Raw genomic sequence first — 17536 nt, forward strand, 5'->3', positions numbered from 1 at the left:
ATTTCCTGCAGGCGGTGCGACGGGCGTGGCAGGTCGAGCGCTGGTGAAGGTGTCGGCGCAGGCGGGCGACCCGCGCGCGCACGACGTGCGCCTGGCCGCTAGGCGCGCTCTGGCCGCGCTGTACGACTGCAACCCCGTGCCTGTTAGTATATACAACTGTATACAACTACTCTGACCGGTTTCTAATTGCGTACTTATTTTCATTCCATATTTCGACAACTTAAATGTCTGTCAAAAGATATATCTTCAGACAAAAATCACTAATTCGTGAGTAAAATCAATTGAAAGCGTTAAAATTAATAGTCTTCATCTGTCGGTACATTTTTGAGCAATTTATTTTGAAGTACGGCAAAAATTCTCCATTTACTTGAAGCCATTTTGGTTCCATCAGTATCACTTCAACAATTTTGCCGCAAAAAAATAACTTTCTTGTTTTTGATATAAGTGTGAAAGACCTTACTCATGAATATAATCGACTATTCTGACATTCATTTTCCATATTACCTTAGCCTTTTCGACGTAACATAACGGCACACTCATCACGAATCATATTAGTAATAATATAATATGTTTGTTTCAGTTCACGGCACTAATGAGCGAGCTGCCGGCGGAGACGCAGGCGCTCGTCAACGGTGTCGTACAGCAGCATGTCAGGAGAACGTCCAGCAGTCAGTATTACATCTATTATTATGTATTATATAATACTAGCTGACCCGCGCAACTTCGCTTGCGTCACTTAAGAGAGAAAGGGTGAAAATTTTCCCCGTTTTTGTAACACTTTTTACTCGTACTCTGCTCCTTTTGATTGTAGCTTGATGATATATAGCCTATAGCCTTTCTCGATAAATGGGCTATGAAACACTGAAAGAATTTTTCAAATCGGACCAGTAGTTCCTGAGATTAGCGCGTTCAAACAAACAAACAAATAAACAAACAAACAAACTCTTCAGCTTTATTATATTAGTATAGATTATATGTTTGTATGTTTGTATGTCAGCGGGCAGCGACAGTCCGCTGCGCACGGTGAGCGGCGCGTCCAACTCGGGCGCCGACGACGTGTACTCGCGCATCCGCAAGACCACCTCCGAGATACACACCTACACCGCGCAGCACTCTAATGGTAAACTAACTCATATCTTACATCATTGACGGACTGACTGACTGACTGACTGACTGACTGACTGACTGACTGACCGATTGACAGACTCACTAACTTATTGACCGACTGACAGCCCTTTGACTGGCTGACTAACCGACCGATTGACAGACTCACTGACTGATTGACTAACCGACCGACCGCCGGACTGTCTGACTAGTTTGCAGGCCGACTGATCGACTGACTGACTGACCGACTGACCCACCGACCGCCCGACTGACTGACTGGTTTACTGGCTGACTGACCGACCGACTGAAAGGTTTACTGGCTGGCTGACTGACTGACCGACCGACTGACTGACTGACTGACTGACCCACCGACCGAACGACTGACTGACTGACCGACTGATTAACTGTCTGATAATCATCACATGGCCTAAATAATAAAAGTTCGAAACATAAAATTGCGCCAAGGGATGCCCTTTACGATGTCGGCTTCCCATAAAAAAAGATTTTTGTTACTTATTTACTTTGTAAACCTCTGTACACCTTTCAATATTGCTTTCAGCGGACTGCGGCAACCACATGTCCAGCAAAGACTCGGGTATCAGTCAGATGTCTGACGTCACGCTGTCCAACAAAGGACACAATGGCGTACCTAATGGACATTATAACGCGTAAGTATTATTTACATTATCTTAAGTATTTATTTTATAAATCTAAATAGAAAGTTTTAATTATTCTGTTACTAACTGACTAGCGCAACTTCGCTTACGTTACAGAGAATGGGTCATAGGTTTCCCCGTTTTTGAAACATTTTCCGTTGCTTCTCCGGTCCTAATGGTCGTAGCGTGATGTTATATCTTATCTTCTTCGATAAATGGACTATCTAACACTGAAAGAATTTTTCAAATCTGACCCGCAGTTTCTGAGATTAGCGCGCTCAAACAAACAAACAAACAAACTATTCAGTTTTATAATATTAGTATAGATTTCTATTAATGTAAGCACTAATACTGCCCCCGATTATTAAAAAGACGCATCATAAAGGAAGTAGAAACGGAGAAAAGAAATTTAATCTTGAAAAAAGTGTAAAAGCATATAGAAAAGCGTTTTATTTCGCTAACCTGAAACTGTAACATAGCGATATAGAAGAGTAAATGGACAGGTCGACTGCAACGAAGCCAAAAGGACGGTGATGATTAAGTTTATTTTATTGTTTTTATCTCTTTTTCTATAATGAACTTACTTAAAGCCCAATCTCACGCTACCTCTTGTTAGAGTAACATTTAAAAGGTTTCTAGTATCGTATTATATTATAGACATTAATTTTATTATTATATGTTGAGTTTTACTCAATAATTATGCATCCGAGCCTCGTGGAACGATTTGCATCCCTCGGAGAGCACGTGTCGCCTATGGTCCTGCGCCTGACCTCTCACTGGTCGTGTCGGTTATCCGTCCCACCAGACTATGAGAGTGAAGGAATAGAGAGTGTACCTGTGTATTGTGCACACACTTGGACACTATAAACAAAGTCCTGCACAGATGGCCAGTTTCACTGAAACTGACCGCAGTAGCCGCTACCATAGCGCGCAAGGGACATTCGTAACGCAACATGTAGATATTTAGGGTATTTTGACTTTTTTTCAACATGTGTTCGCTATAATATGATTTGTTGTTACAGCGAGGTGTTAGGTCGTGCGGCGTCAGCAGACAGCTCAGAGGAAGCGAACAGCACGAAGGAATCATCGCCCGTCCCCGCGCATCACAGGCTTGACTTCTCGCAACAACATGGGTAAGAACATCTATAATATCTGTCTTACTTATAAATGTCGTGTAAGCACTGATTAGTTATAAATACAGTGTTTTGGTCTTTTCCATTAAGGCTTTTTTATAGACCTCTGTCCCACTACTGGGCGAGTTTTGTCCATAAGCAATGTGTTAATTAAAAGACTGCTCAAATCAAATCATTTATTCATTTAGGTCAAATTGAATTTACTGCCAGAATTGAGTTTTTTGTGGAAATGAAAGACAGTTAATGAGACAATAAAGGAGATCATCCACGCTCCATACATTTTTGGGCCTTTTTTCAAAGTGCCGGCCAACAAAAAAAAGTGGCATGTATCGATAGAGCTAGCCATTTGAAGCAATAGTTAGTATGGCACGAAACCGGTAGGATCGCTTTGAACCGAGTTATACAGGTTTGAAGATTCATAATATTCAAACATTTATTCATTTCTGAAAGTACTGTGAAACATAAAATAATGATTGATTTTGCTAGAATTAACTATATAAAGCAAACGACCACCCTGAAGTTGATTTAAGGTCGTAAGCACACGTATCAACTCGGAAACGGGTCGTCACTGTATCAACTCGAGCTCATCAGTATTATTTGTATGTAATTCCCTACTGTAACACACTTATCGGAATCGTTATGTGGTCGCCCCGGCTCACGACGATGGGAGTGGTGCGTATGCGCATTATGCATACACCAGCACCCAGGGTGGAGTGCGGGACTATGTGCAAATTCCGATAGAAGGGCGGGCACACGGTTTAGAAGGTATGCCCACAATTCTATCGGAATTTGCACATAGCCCCGCACTCCACCCTGGGTGCTGGTGTATGCATAATGCGCATACGAACCACTCCCATGGACGTGAGCCGGGGCGATCACATAACGATTCCGATAAGTGTGTTACAGTAGGGAATTACATACAAATAATACTGATGAGCTCGAGTTGATACGGTGACGACCCGTTTCCGAGTTGATACGTGTGCTTACGACCTTAAATCAACTTCAGAGTGGTCGTTTGCTTTAGATAGTTAATTCTAGCAAAATCAATCATTATTTTATGTTTCAGAGCACTTTCAGAAATGAATAAATGTTTGAATATTATGAATCTTCAAACCTGTATAACTCGGTTCAAAGCGATCCTACCGGTTTCGTGCCATACTAACTATTGCTTCAAATGGCTAGCTCTATCGATACATGCCACTTTTTTTTGTTGGCCGGCACTTTGAAAAAAGGCCCAAAATGGATGATCTCCTTTATCAATTTATGACAACTTGAAGGGCCTGGGATTTATCCTCGAAGTTCGAAACTTATTCTATTTCCACAAGAAACCTAAATTTATTTCCGAACAACCTAATAACTTTTCGGGCTTCACCGTTTCAATAAGTGATGATTATTTCTAACCAGCTTTTACCCGCTACTTCGTCCGCCACCTGGATTTTTGCATGGGAATGCGTCATTTTCTCGGAGTAAAAAGTAGCCTATGTCCTTTCACGGGTATCAAAATATCTCCATACCAAATTTCATGGAAATTGGTTCAGTAGTTTAGGTGTGATTGAGTAACCGACAGACAGAGATACTTTCAATTTATAATTATTGGTATGGATACACTCGTAACTTCGAAAAGCTATAGGTGTGTAGTCTGGTCTGTAGCTCGATTCTCTACTACTATCGACTACCGACAACCGAACTGTCATCGAGAAATTTTGTATGAAAATCTGATCAGCGCCTCTGACGGGTGTCGTAGGAAACATTTTGACTGTACATTCTAAATGTCAAATGTCGATAGCTAGCCGGTTGTCGGTAGTCGATAGTGGTAGAGAATCGAGGTACTGATAAATGGCAATAAGCTCGTCTTTTATCACATGAAACTAACACGGTGTATCGTTAAACGTGAGTGTATTTCATACACTTTTGTAAAATAGGCGTGATGTTATTAAAATGTTATGTTTGTTTGCAGAGATTACAACTCAAGCAACATGGGACGGGACAAGATTAGGCCTTACGAGACTGACGAGAATGGATATATTATTACTAAGTGTAAGTACTTTATAAATACGTGCGTTTTAGTGAGTAGTATGTATTTAGAAGTATATAAGTATGTTTATCAGTTATTTGGTTAGCATAGTACAAGCTATGCTTAGTTTGGAATCAAATGACCGAGTGTGAGTTGTCCAATGATATTTATTTATGGTTAAAAATGAATAGTAACACTAAGTAAAAACGTGTTATTGTCAAAATGTATTCCGTAAATTGAATGAAATTATTTTAAGAGCCCTACCTCACTAGGACGCCATAGCGGCGTCGCTGGCTACGTATCCAAGTAACTAATATTGAAATGTATGTCACCTAACTCACGTGGCGACGTGTGGCAACGTGACATTTTATTATTTTATTATTATTTTGTTAAAAGACAACTCCCGCACTAAGAATAGCTCTTGTGTCGCGGGGACTTTTACAAACATACAAACAACGGACACAAAGCACAACCAGACCCGAAACAATTATTTGTGGATCGCACAAATAATTGCTCCGTGTGGGAATCGAACCCACGACCTCCTGTTGCAGTGGTATCGGCGTGGCGACCTAAACCACTGCGCCACGGAGGCAGTCAAATGTTATACTAACTGCTTGGATACGTAGCCGCCATGGCGTCCTAGTGAGGCAGTTCACTAAGTATAGAGTGAGTGTTAATTGTGTATGTTTGTCTGTCCCAACAGCTGGTCTCCGCGAGCCAGAAGTGCTAGAAGCGCTCTGCAAGCTGGACGTGTCGCAAGCGCCGCCCGAGCAGTGGGAGCGACTGCTGCTCGCCACCCACGAGATACTCAAGTACGGCGACTGTAGGAAGCCGGTCGAGTACTTCAAGTGAGTACTACTATATATTGTTAACTAGCTTTTACCCGCGACTTCGACCGTCACCTGAAATTTCCGGGGAAAAAGTAGCCTATGTCCTTTCTCGAGTAACAAAATATCTCCATACCAAATTTCATGCAAATTGGTTCAGTTGTTTAGGTGTGATTGAGTAACAAACAGACAGACAGAGTTAATTAAATTCCCTTTAAGCGTGGTCAGTATGCGATGCGCTATATCGCTGATTGTTGGCAGCTCCTCGCATAATCAATAATTGTATCAACCACATTGAAAATCTTTTAGCATTTGAAAAGAGAGTCCGTGAATCTGTTGTTAGCTCTTCTCATAAGGCTGTACACTTACCGAGCTAGTGGTAGATTCAGTAATTGTAACGACTATCAAATGTGTCAATATTTGACCTAAATGAATAAATGATTTGATTTTGATCCTGGACGAGGCTTCCCGGGTTGGAAATTTTTGTTTTTAAAAACAACTCCCGCACTAAGAATTGCTCTCGTGTGTCGCGGGGACTTTGACAAACATACAACCAACGGACACAGAGTACAACCAGACCCGAAACAATTACTTGTACGAATAATTGTTCCCTGTGGGAATCAAACCCACGACCTCCCGACGCTTTGGTAGCGGCGTGGTGACTAAAACCACTATGCTGTCACCTATCTGTAGAATGACCGCGCCAAGGGTTGCTTAACCTGCTGATTGTTACGTAAATATGATTGTTACAGGAACATAGTTCGCGTGGCGCTAGCTGCCCTATCGATAGAGGAAAATACAGGTGATAAAGAGAATACTGAAAACGCTACCAACGCGCAACAGACATCCGGTAAGATATTTATTACAAACTAGTAGACCCGCGCAGCTTCGTTCACTAATTCTTTTGATTTTTTTTATTTTTTCGCTCCATTAAATCATTTCCCATGTCTTGAAGACGCCACTTGGTACGATCTTTACAAACATTCATTGACATCCATACATGTTGTCATACAGGACCTCGGAATAACTAACACAAGAGTATAGCCTATTTATTGAAGAAGGCTATAGGCTATATATCATCACGCTACGACCAATAGGAGCAGAGTACCAGTGAAAAATGTTTAACGTTAAACCGAGAAAATGACGACTTATTCTGTGACGCAAGCGAAGTTGCGCGAGTCAGCTAGTAATTTATAACATGCTTATTTTTCTCCAGGTTGGGGCACAGCCCACGAGCGAGCAGCCGCCGAGGCAGTCAAGGTCCTCATCTGGCTGTGCCGCAGACCTGAGACCAGGCCGCAGTGGCACGACTACTTCGACCTCATCCTGCTGAAGCTCATCCACGCGTACGAGAGCCTCAACAAAGAGCTCATCAGAGCCGTGGAGGCCGGCATGCCGCATATTGCGCATGCGCTACCAGCACACCAGGTACGTACCCCACTTATATTATAAACTAGGTTTGTCCGCCACCTGAATTTTCCTATGGGAATGCGTCATTTTCCCGGGGAAAAAAATAGCCTATGTCCTTTCTCGGGTATCAAAATATCTCCATACCAAATTTCATGCGAATTGGTTCAGTAGTTTAGGCGTGATTGAGTAACAGACAGACAGAGTTACTTTCGCATTTATAATAGTATAGTAGCAGTAGTATGGACTAGAGACCGCCCGCGTGGAAACTCTTCCCGTGTAAGTCCCGATCCCTCGGGAACTCTGGGATGAAAAACCACGAGTCAGTGAGGTTAAGCCACGCTTGCCGAGGTTGTTCTGATGGGTGACCATCGTATACATATCGAGTTCCTCCGTGTTTCGGAAGGCATGTTGAATTGTGGGTCCCGGCTCTCACTTTCGGAGATCTTTGACAATCGTTAACAGTAGTCAGAAGCTTGAAAGTCTGACAACCAGTCTCACTGTAGGGTATTGTGTTATAACCCAGGTAACTGTGGAGGTCAGATAGACAGTCGCTGCATGTAAAACACTGGTATCCAGCTGCATCCGGTGAGACTATAAGCCGACTCCGACATAGCTTGGAACAAAGGCTAAGCAAATATCTAATATATAAAATTCTCGCGTCACAGTTTTCGTTGCCATACTCCTCCGAAACGGTTTGACCGATTTTCTCATGAATTTTTGTGAGCATATTGACTAGGTCTGAGAATCGGTCAACATCTATTTTTCATACACCTAAGTGATAAGTTACACTTTCTTTTTTTATATGGCAAAATAACGTTTGCTGGGTCAGCTAGTATATATAATATAATCTCTCTTTATCCAGGTGCTGGCGCTGCTGAAGCCGGTGATCCGCACGCGCGGCTACCCCACGTCGCTGTGCGCGCTGAAGCTGGCGGCCGAGGTGGCCAAGGCGCGGCCGCACGAGCTCAGCGACGACCTGGTGGCGCACCTCATGGAGGGGGTGGGACAGGTACGCCAAAATCTCTACTTCTAAATTATATCATCAATTAAGTTAATAAGTATATTAAACTAGCTTTTACCCGCGAATTCGTCCGCCACCTTTTTCCCATGGGAATGCGTCACTTTCTCGGGGTAAAAAGTAGCCTATGTCCTTTCTCGGGTATCAAAATATCTCCATACCAAATTTCATGCAAATTGGTTCAGTAGTTTAGGCGTGTTTGAGTAACAGACAGACAGAGTTACTTTCGCATTTATAATATTAGTAGTGACACACAAACGCAATTCTTATTGCGAGAGTTACATTTTTAAATCAAGAAAAAAAATATATACTTGATGATACTTTTTTCCGCGGCCTTTATACGGCACGATAAAAAAAAATCATCTTTCTAAAGCTCTCAAAGATTGGTTGGAATTACGAAACTAATATACCTTGGAGAACATGTAAAGCCGAGAGGTCAGTGCTGCGCCTGACCTCTCACTGGTCGTGTCGGTTATCCGTCCCACCGGACTATGAGAGTGATGGAACAGAGAGTGTACCTGTGTATTGTGCACACACTTGGACACTAAACATAGTCTGTACAGTTGACTAGTTTCAGAGAAACTGGCTGCCGTAGCCGAATATCGACTAGGAGGACATCATCACAACAGACGTAATATTATGTATATACTAGCTTTTGCCCGCAACTTCGTCCGCGTGGTTTGTGAATTAAGAAATGTTTCATACATACTCTCATACCCTATTTAAAAAATCCTTTCTTTGCGGATGTCTACGTCATTACATCTACCTGCATGCTAAATTTCAGCCCGATCCGTCCAGTGGTTATGGCTGTGCGTTGATAGATCATTATGTCAGTCAGTCACCTTTGAGCTATATATATTTAGATGTATGTATGTAACATTGTAAATTTCTAAACGTGGGTATATTTCATACACTACACATTTTACTTGTTCATATAATGTATGTATATATTAATGGAGTGTTGTCGCGGTCAGCTGGCGGACCACCAGAACAGCGCGGTGCGCAAGGCGGCCGTGTTCTGCATGGTGGCCTTCACGTTCGCGCTGGGCGACGAGCGCATGCAGCCGCACCTCAAGCACCTGTCCGTCAGCAAGTACCGCCTGCTGCAGGTAACGAATACATAATTCTTTGCTAAAGTAAGGCCAACCAAACGAAATAAAAAACGTAAACAAGCGGACCGTTACTAAGTTATATTGCGATAGTGAGCGATTATTATCTCTGTCCTTATCACTCGTACGCGCAGTTTTAGCGACGACAGTTCTCGTTGTACGTTTCGTGGTACGGGAAAGCAAGGTTAAGCAAGCACTGTCCCAAAAGTAGCTGAATAACATAAGCGACAAAAGTAGATTAACACACGGCAATGTTCAAAATATACTAATAATTTTGTCTTTACTGCTGCTTAGTGACTTTTGATACAATGATGTTCAGCGACATTTGGATTGTCGGTGTACAGCAACTTTAGGAATATTAGTGTACAGATACTTTTGAAATACTCGTGTTTAACGAATTTTGTAAATTTCTGGTGTACAGGCTATTTTGTTTCCTAGTTGCGACTATAACTTATGGCATTTTATTGTGAACAGGTGTTTTGTTAAGTTGATTCTGTTCATCGACTTTTGGTGCTGACTGTACGAGATAATATTTGTTGCTAGGTATACATAAGCAAGCAACGCTCGGAAGGTTCCCGCTCGGTCGGCGGCGCGGTGGGCGGAGCACCCGCCACGTAGCGCCGGCGACGTCGCGCGCGCCTCACCACCCGCGCCACGCAGACCGACCACCCGCTGTGACCACACCGCTCCCGTACGTACCCTCATGTACACGGAACATCACACTTGTAGATACAGTAACACGATATCTTGTTGTATGTGACCACGCCTGTATGTATGTACTCTGTATTATGATACGACATGTACTTTGTGTGACGTCATACCTGTAGCTATAGTGATATAACTTGATATCTTGTTGTATGTGAGGTTATAAGTGTCTACGTCTGTATGTATGTACTCTGTACTATAATGTGTTATGTATGAGGTCACGCCTGTATGTACACTATACACTGCGATTGCGATCTTACTATATATTTCTTCCTGAGTTAGAACAAAAATCTGGCCTGTATATAAATTGTTCTATATAACGTCACACCTTTGTATGTGATTAAACTATAAGTGACGTCAGGCCACCATGTACCTGCTATACTGTACTATATAATTGAAAGATTACTTTATATACCCTAATGTACTGTGACGTCATGTAGAATAACAAATTAAAACGTTCATTTCCTTCCTTTTGGTACGAACAGGCGTGACGTCATACCTAACTTGTCACTCACTACAACTAGATGTCGCTTTACTCAAAATGAAATCTGAAAGTACGGTAACAGGTGTGACGTCATCAAAAGTTGCAAGTCACCACAACTAGATGTCGCTTTACTCAAAGTTTACCCTAGTACAGCAGCAGGTGTGATGTTTAAAACTGAACCATATTATAACAGAATAACAATAGTGTGATGGAAACATATGATTGGCGTAGACGCGACGAGAAATATAATATAGAAGTGATTATCAACCGTATGTTGTATGATTTAGAGGTGATTATTGAATACATAGAGTCTTTGATAACCTACAGTTATTTAATGTATTTACCTCCGGATTCTGAAGCACATTTAGCGGTAGTTTATCTGTTCTTTCTATATGAGTTTAAACGCTATTGAATAGATAAACTATCGCTAAATGTACCTCAGAAACTGGGAGTTAGAAGGGATTGTTGAATACATAGACAAGTCTTTGATAAGCTGCAGTTATGTGGCAGTTAAGTTTTGAGGCTTTTTCACAACTTGAAGGTAAGTGTCAGTTAGTTAATCAGCCAGTTTAGCTAGTGTTGTCAAAATTTTGTTGTTATTGTGTCTGTGAGATTGGTTACCCGACACTTATGGTTAAGTCAACTGGACCTTATTTTCTTTCAGATAGACTATTTTATACTTACTTTTAATTGTCTTTGTCTGCTAAAATGAAGAATGAGGAGGAAAAAGTAGATTTTCAATACTTAAAAATACTGAGAAAATTATGTGCGTGTTTGCCTTGTTTAAAGTTAAGCAAACTTTTTTGAGACCATCTTTCGGATGGGTGATCATTTTTTCAAAGTCTCACTTAGTTTTTAAATCTAAAAAGTCACATAGTTTTGTATTCACAAGCCAAAACTGTCTATTTATTAGAAAAAGGGTAAATGTAATATGAAAATATGATCACTTTGTTATGTGTTTCAATAATCATCTCTTACGAAGTAGGGTAGATGGCGTTGTTGTATAAATATGCTAAATGTATGTACAGAAGGTTTTGTATATGTCGGCTGATCAGTGTTGTGTATGTGATTCAATGGCGGACATGGTACAGTACCAGGAATTTGACCATGTTGGGAAAATATTCCCAAGTTGGGAAACAGTACCGAAATTCCCATGTGTAATTTACGAAAATGTTGGTAATAGGTATGGTGGCTTATGTTGGATTTTTTTGATTATATAGCCAACTGTTTCAATTTGGTCTTTGGACAAATCGTAATGAAAAATCATTTTGAAAATTGGTTGAAAAATTGAGAACCTAGTGTTTTATAGTGGTCTGTATGTTAACTGTCGTATTTCTAAAAGACATTTAATCAAAAAGATACAATATCGGTCGCCATTCCTATCACCACAATAAAAAAATACCAAAAAAATCGGTACTGTAACATAAAAAAATGTAAAAATAAATAAAAAATACAAATTTTTGGTATTGTAATATCTCCGCCGTATTACCAAACTCGCCACAAAAATGCCTATACGTGCTAAACGGTTAAGATGCGCTATCGGCTTGAAGGTATTTATTATATTTGATAAAGAAATTCACCGTATTTCCTCGTCTTATGAAGGGTATAAAAATATTTTGTTTTAAAAATCATTCCTAGGTATCATTCCCAAAAGGAAAAATCATGAAAATTCATTCACGATTCTAATTTTTTCTATAATTAAGAACATTTCCATCTGTTGGAGAGAAGATTCGGGTATTGGGAAAATATTCCCATTGTTGGGAAAACATTCCTGCTAATGGGAAATTAGTCCCATGAGATGGAAACATATTTCCTTGAATAGGGGCTGTCTTCCGAGTGGTAAAAGATAAATTCCCAACAATGGGAAATAATTCCCACTCACTGGAAAAATCACACATTGCTTTATCATTATTAAAAATCATGTAATGTACAGATATAGTCATTATTTAATAACAAAATGGCTTATGAACAACACGAATTGTTATACTGTGTAAATAAATCATTTATATAGAAAATAGATAAAAAACTGCGATATAATTTCGACCATTCATTGCTACTTATGTTCTAACGTTGAACGAAACTCGGTAGTACAATAATGAAATAGGATTTAGATCGGAAAGACTAGATATTGGTAAATATTAGGGGTCTGATTCGTGGTTAAGGGTCTTAAATACTATAAACTTTACCTAATATTGAAATAACTAGTAGATATGATGAACTAAAGCATGATTTCGTATATCCGAATAATATTAATCCGGTATAAATATCTGTCTCTGCAATTTTTTCCCATTATAGTCCCACAACTGGGAAGAAAATCTCGTCCCATTATCGTGGAAGTTATGGGCCTCCTCTTGAAATGAGAGTGGGAGAAAATATGAAAAAAAAATGTATTTTTGTGTCTACTTTATGTATTTAAGACCTTAAGCCACGAAACTAACATTTCAATAACGAATTATACTCAAAATCATCCCTAAATAAACTCAAAAATGTAACAATAGATGATATACAATAATTAGACCTTAAACAACCCCTTACTAATGGTGCGTACACATTATGTAGCAAAGCATGTTATATAACACTTTTGACTGCCACTATGGCACGGTAGTCGCGCAAAGATCTTTGGTTCGAATCCTGAGTTGAGCCGAAATGTCTTTTTTTAAGTTTCTTGTTGAAAAAAATCCCAGAAATTGCCCGGAGTTAGTACAGGTTGGAGTCCTCCGTGCCTCGGAGAGCACGTAAAGCCGTCGGTCCTGCGCCTGACCTCTCACTGGTCGTGTCGGTTATCCGTCCCACTGGACTATGAGAGTGAAGGAATAGAATGTATCGTGTACACTTCGATTTAAGCCCTGCTATGTTGGTTTAAATTAATTTAGTCACCGCAGCCAGTACCGTAGGACATTATCTAATATATAAAATTCTCGTGTCACAGTTTTCGTTGCCATACTCCTCCGGAACGACTTGACCGATTTTGATGAAATTTTGTGAGCATATTGAGTAAGTCTGAGAATCGGCCAACATCTATTTTTCATGTCCCTAAGTGACCATTTTTTTTATTTAATTATATGGTAAAATTATTGTCATATAACATTGTTATTTACAGCCCTTAAATACATCTTTGAGTGTTATGTAACATGTTTTGTTCTATAGTGTGTACGCACCATTAGGGTAAGTTCTTACAAAACTATCGTTTAGAAATTAACGGAATATAGAAAATTAAATATTTTCCCCCGATCATGTGACAAGTAATAGTACTAAAATATGCCTTAAAATTAAATGTAAGAAAATCATATTTAAAAGTTAGTTATTTTTCGTGATACAACTACTTAAATTTTATTTACAACCCCTAGGTAAGGGCTGTTTATTGTATTAACTTATTTAGGGGATGTTCGTAAAGTTATTTTTTTAGTTTAACTCAAAAATATTGCATTTCGTAAAGTCTGAGAGACTTTATTATAATATCTATTAAGAGTACAATTTTGTGGTTATCGAAATGTTAATTATTTTTGAGATAAACTGAAAAATATTTATTCGAAAAAGTATTTGTGTCACGAAAAAATAACCGTACGAAAAGTTGAGTAGAAAAGAAAAATCTTCAAAAATTGTGTGTTGAAATACTTTTTTTGTTTGTTTATACAGAACTGAAATAATATTACCGGTTGTCAAAAGAATATGTACTACAAATTATTTCTTGGAGGTAGATAAACGTCATTTTGGATTTGATGAAACTAAATTTAAACGAAAATGTCCTATTTTCGATATTGGCCCCAACATTTTCGTCCAACGTCTATCTAGAAAATGGCATTGGCCCCAACGTTGAGGCGAGCGTTGGTAGTTGGCCGGCTCGTGTTGGTTTCATCAAAAGAATCTGCACCAACGCTCGCGATCTGACGGGACAGAACTAGTTTGTCAGCCAACGTGTATACGCCTCACCGAGTTTGCAGTCCAACGTTGGTACGAGCGTTGGGGCCAACGTGTGGAGCCGGCGTCATAACTTCCCGAATTGTATGTTTCTAAATTTCGGTGTCACTCCGTGTTTGAGTTATTATTCTCAGACTTCTTTGCCAAAATAACGTTGCTATCATCCAAATAAAATTTGTAGTACACTTTAGTATATATTTACATAAATTTACTTTTTATCGCGTTTGAGTAAAAGCACATTTAAATTCACCACTAACATAGATACAAGAATAAAACCTGCATACAATTTGAAAATTCTACTCAAAACGTGCAAAGTGAATCTATGAAAACATCATTTTACTACCAAAATCAATAACAAGTTAATTTTCCACAATTATACATAAAAGAGTGCGAGCTCTTATATATTTTAACATATAAACAAATAAACGAACGACTAACGTTTTAAACTATTTTAATCACCGTTTTCCATTAGTATGAGAGCGAAATGCCTGAGTTAGACTATTTGATGTTGAGTATTTAATCTTAAGTAATAGTGCAAGTGGTCAACCCCGGTTTCTGAGGTACATTTAGCGGTAGTTTATCTATTCAATAGCGTTTAAGCTTATAAACAAATGCTATGAATAGATAAACTACCGCTAAATGTATCTCAGAAATTGGGAGTTAGTGATGAGTAATTGTATATACAAACCGTTTCTTTATAAGGTAAAGATTGAACATTTTTCTATATAAAATAATGTATAAATTTATAGCAAGTGTGATTGTGTAATCTCTGTTTATATCTCCTGCGAAAAATCTATGATTTTATTCTCGTTTGTAATATAAACATTATTTAAATCTTTTGTTTAGTCAATAGGCATTTAAGTCACCTGGATGCTTAGACGATCCAATTATAAAGTTATATTTAAAAAATTCAGGGCAAGCCATTGTCTTAAGTCATTTGAGGACTTGATTAGTCTTACCAGGTGATAAAAGGGCTAAGCTCTGCGACAGCTTAGAATAGGTCCGTTTCTAGGTTACTAAAGGTAATAAATGTCTCGGCAACTAAACTAAAGTATGTTTATCCTTTACTGAAGATCAGTTATTGAAAACGGTATTTTCATTATACAATTTACTTATCACTAAAGCATAATCACTTGCATTGTCACTTATGACTTGAAGAGTGTGTCGTAATATGCAGTAATGTTACGTTTAAGACATGTCTAGACTGCGCCATATTGTGATTGTCAACTGCGAATGTACGATTATTCGAGACGCGACATCGCGGCATAATCCTGCCGCGAGTGTCTGCGGCATGCGGCATTGTGCCGCACTGTTATAACTTCCAAAGTTGTCTGATTGTTTTGTTAAAACAACGTTACTCACAAAACTCTTTTTTTCTATGTAATAATAAAAACTTCATCACTTTTCATTTCTAGTAACGCTTGTGATCGTTTTAAGCGATTTTTTTTGTATCGTATTTATAATTTGTATACTTTTTTTTGATGTAATATATGTTATGTATGCCGCCTTACAGGAAATCACGCCTAATTAACACTCGCTTAAATTGAGTCGGCTGTTTAAGCGGATTTTCTCGATTTAAGCGAAGTGACTCGAATTAAGCGTGCTTTTTGTAAGGTAGTTAGTACCAGCGGTAACAAAAGGGATAAAATTCGTTGCACAGTTATCTACCAGACGCCGCTGCTACTACGTGTTCAGTGTTTTAAAATTATGTATTGAATCTCAATTTTATGAAAACTTTAATACTTTGATTTGTTTCATTGAGAAATATTTTTACAGAATTAAAATTGAGCTTGAAGACCTTACATTAATATTTAAACTTCTGTAAAAATGTTTTGAATTACAAGCATAGTTTTGGATGTACAAAATTATTTTCTACTTACAATGATCTGTTAGTGGTGGAGCTATATTAAGTTTACTAGCGGACCCGACAGACGTTGTCCTGTCTACACGTCAAAAAAACATTGTCCAGCGGACAAAATTGTGAATCTAAACCATTCTCAGATCCCCTTGAACACACACCAAAAATTTCATCAATATCGGTCCAGTCGTTTAAAAGAAGTTCAGTGACATACACACTTACAGAAGATTTATATATATTACGTTTATAAGTTTATGAGCGATATCTATTCATATAACTAGGTTTGAAAACAGTCTTTATGTTGACCAAATTACCATTTTACTATTATTAATTCTAGCATTAATTCCTATTGTTTAATCGGGTAATGAATTATTTTGTAAATCTAAAAAATCGTTTCAGCGTATCTGAAAGCTGAATTCAGTTCATGTCAAAAGGTATTTCCCGATGAAACAAATTAAGGTATAATAACACAATAACACTATGTATATTTAAAACACTGAAGTTTGTTTGTTGTTTTTTACACTGTACATAATATTTCGTTGTTCCATTATTATTGTAATATATATCTTTTTATATAAAGATTATATAAGTTTTCTTCGAAATTTTGTTGTACAAATATTAGTTAAAAGTAGTGCACTGTCGAAGTTATTAATATTGAAAATATGCTTCTTTTGCGACCGTTTTTTTCTTGTATTTTCTGTTTTTGATTTAAAGTAGATTCAAATAGTCTTTAAATTAAGTATGAGATAAATCTTATAGTCATACAATTTACGTTCGTCAGTGTATTACACTAATATATTGATTATTTAATTAATTTCTGTACAATTCCCAACCAATGGGAAATAATTTTTCCATTAAAACATCATTCCTATTATTGATTAAATTGATTTGTCTGTTGTGTTATTTATTGGGAACCAAAATTCCTGAATCTGGGATAATTTTCCTATTGGGAAAATTCCCATGAATGGGAAATGTTCCCATTGGTTGGGAATTATGTAATTTTTGTATTTGAAACGAAATAATATGTATTGTGTATTTATAATTATAAGAAGTGCATTTAAATATAAATATTAATGCTTGTGAGTGCGACGGTCGCCGTGTCAAACATACCTAATTACTTACTGTATTTAAATTTATAATAATTATTGATTATTAATGTACGATAGTTATGAATAAATGATTTTTAAGCCTTTATTGTGTTGTTTTATTTTATAACTTTAAAGCCCTTCTACTCACTGTAGTAGAATGCATCAGTAGTGCGGCTGTCGCATCGTGGTCATAGGTTCAAGTCCCAGGTTTG

General features: G+C 38.3%; 1 protein-coding gene across 7 annotated transcripts in view; it reads left to right on the forward strand.

The window, feature by feature from the left end:
* chb (CLIP-associating protein) overlaps positions 1-17430 on the forward strand; it is a 56340-nt gene extending 38910 nt beyond the window's left edge. For all 7 annotated transcript variants that reach the window (XM_076131896.1, XM_076131901.1, XM_076131903.1 and 4 more), the window contains 12 exons: positions 12-142; positions 581-668; positions 998-1120; positions 1664-1772; positions 2783-2893; positions 4851-4930; positions 5611-5755; positions 6487-6584; positions 6951-7162; positions 8007-8153; positions 9137-9271; positions 9815-17430. In XM_076131896.1, coding sequence (XP_075988011.1) covers positions 12-142; positions 581-668; positions 998-1120; positions 1664-1772; positions 2783-2893; positions 4851-4930; positions 5611-5755; positions 6487-6584; positions 6951-7162; positions 8007-8153; positions 9137-9271; positions 9815-9889 — 1454 coding nt within the window. In that variant the 3' untranslated portion in view covers positions 9890-17430. The remainder of the gene's footprint in view (positions 1-11; positions 143-580; positions 669-997; positions 1121-1663; positions 1773-2782; positions 2894-4850; positions 4931-5610; positions 5756-6486; positions 6585-6950; positions 7163-8006; positions 8154-9136; positions 9272-9814) is intronic.
* The last annotated feature ends 106 nt before the right edge of the window (positions 17431-17536 follow it).

The sequence above is a fragment of the Anticarsia gemmatalis genome, chromosome 27 (genome assembly GCF_050436995.1).
Source record: "Anticarsia gemmatalis isolate Benzon Research Colony breed Stoneville strain chromosome 27, ilAntGemm2 primary, whole genome shotgun sequence".
NCBI lineage: Eukaryota > Metazoa > Arthropoda > Insecta > Lepidoptera > Erebidae > Anticarsia > Anticarsia gemmatalis.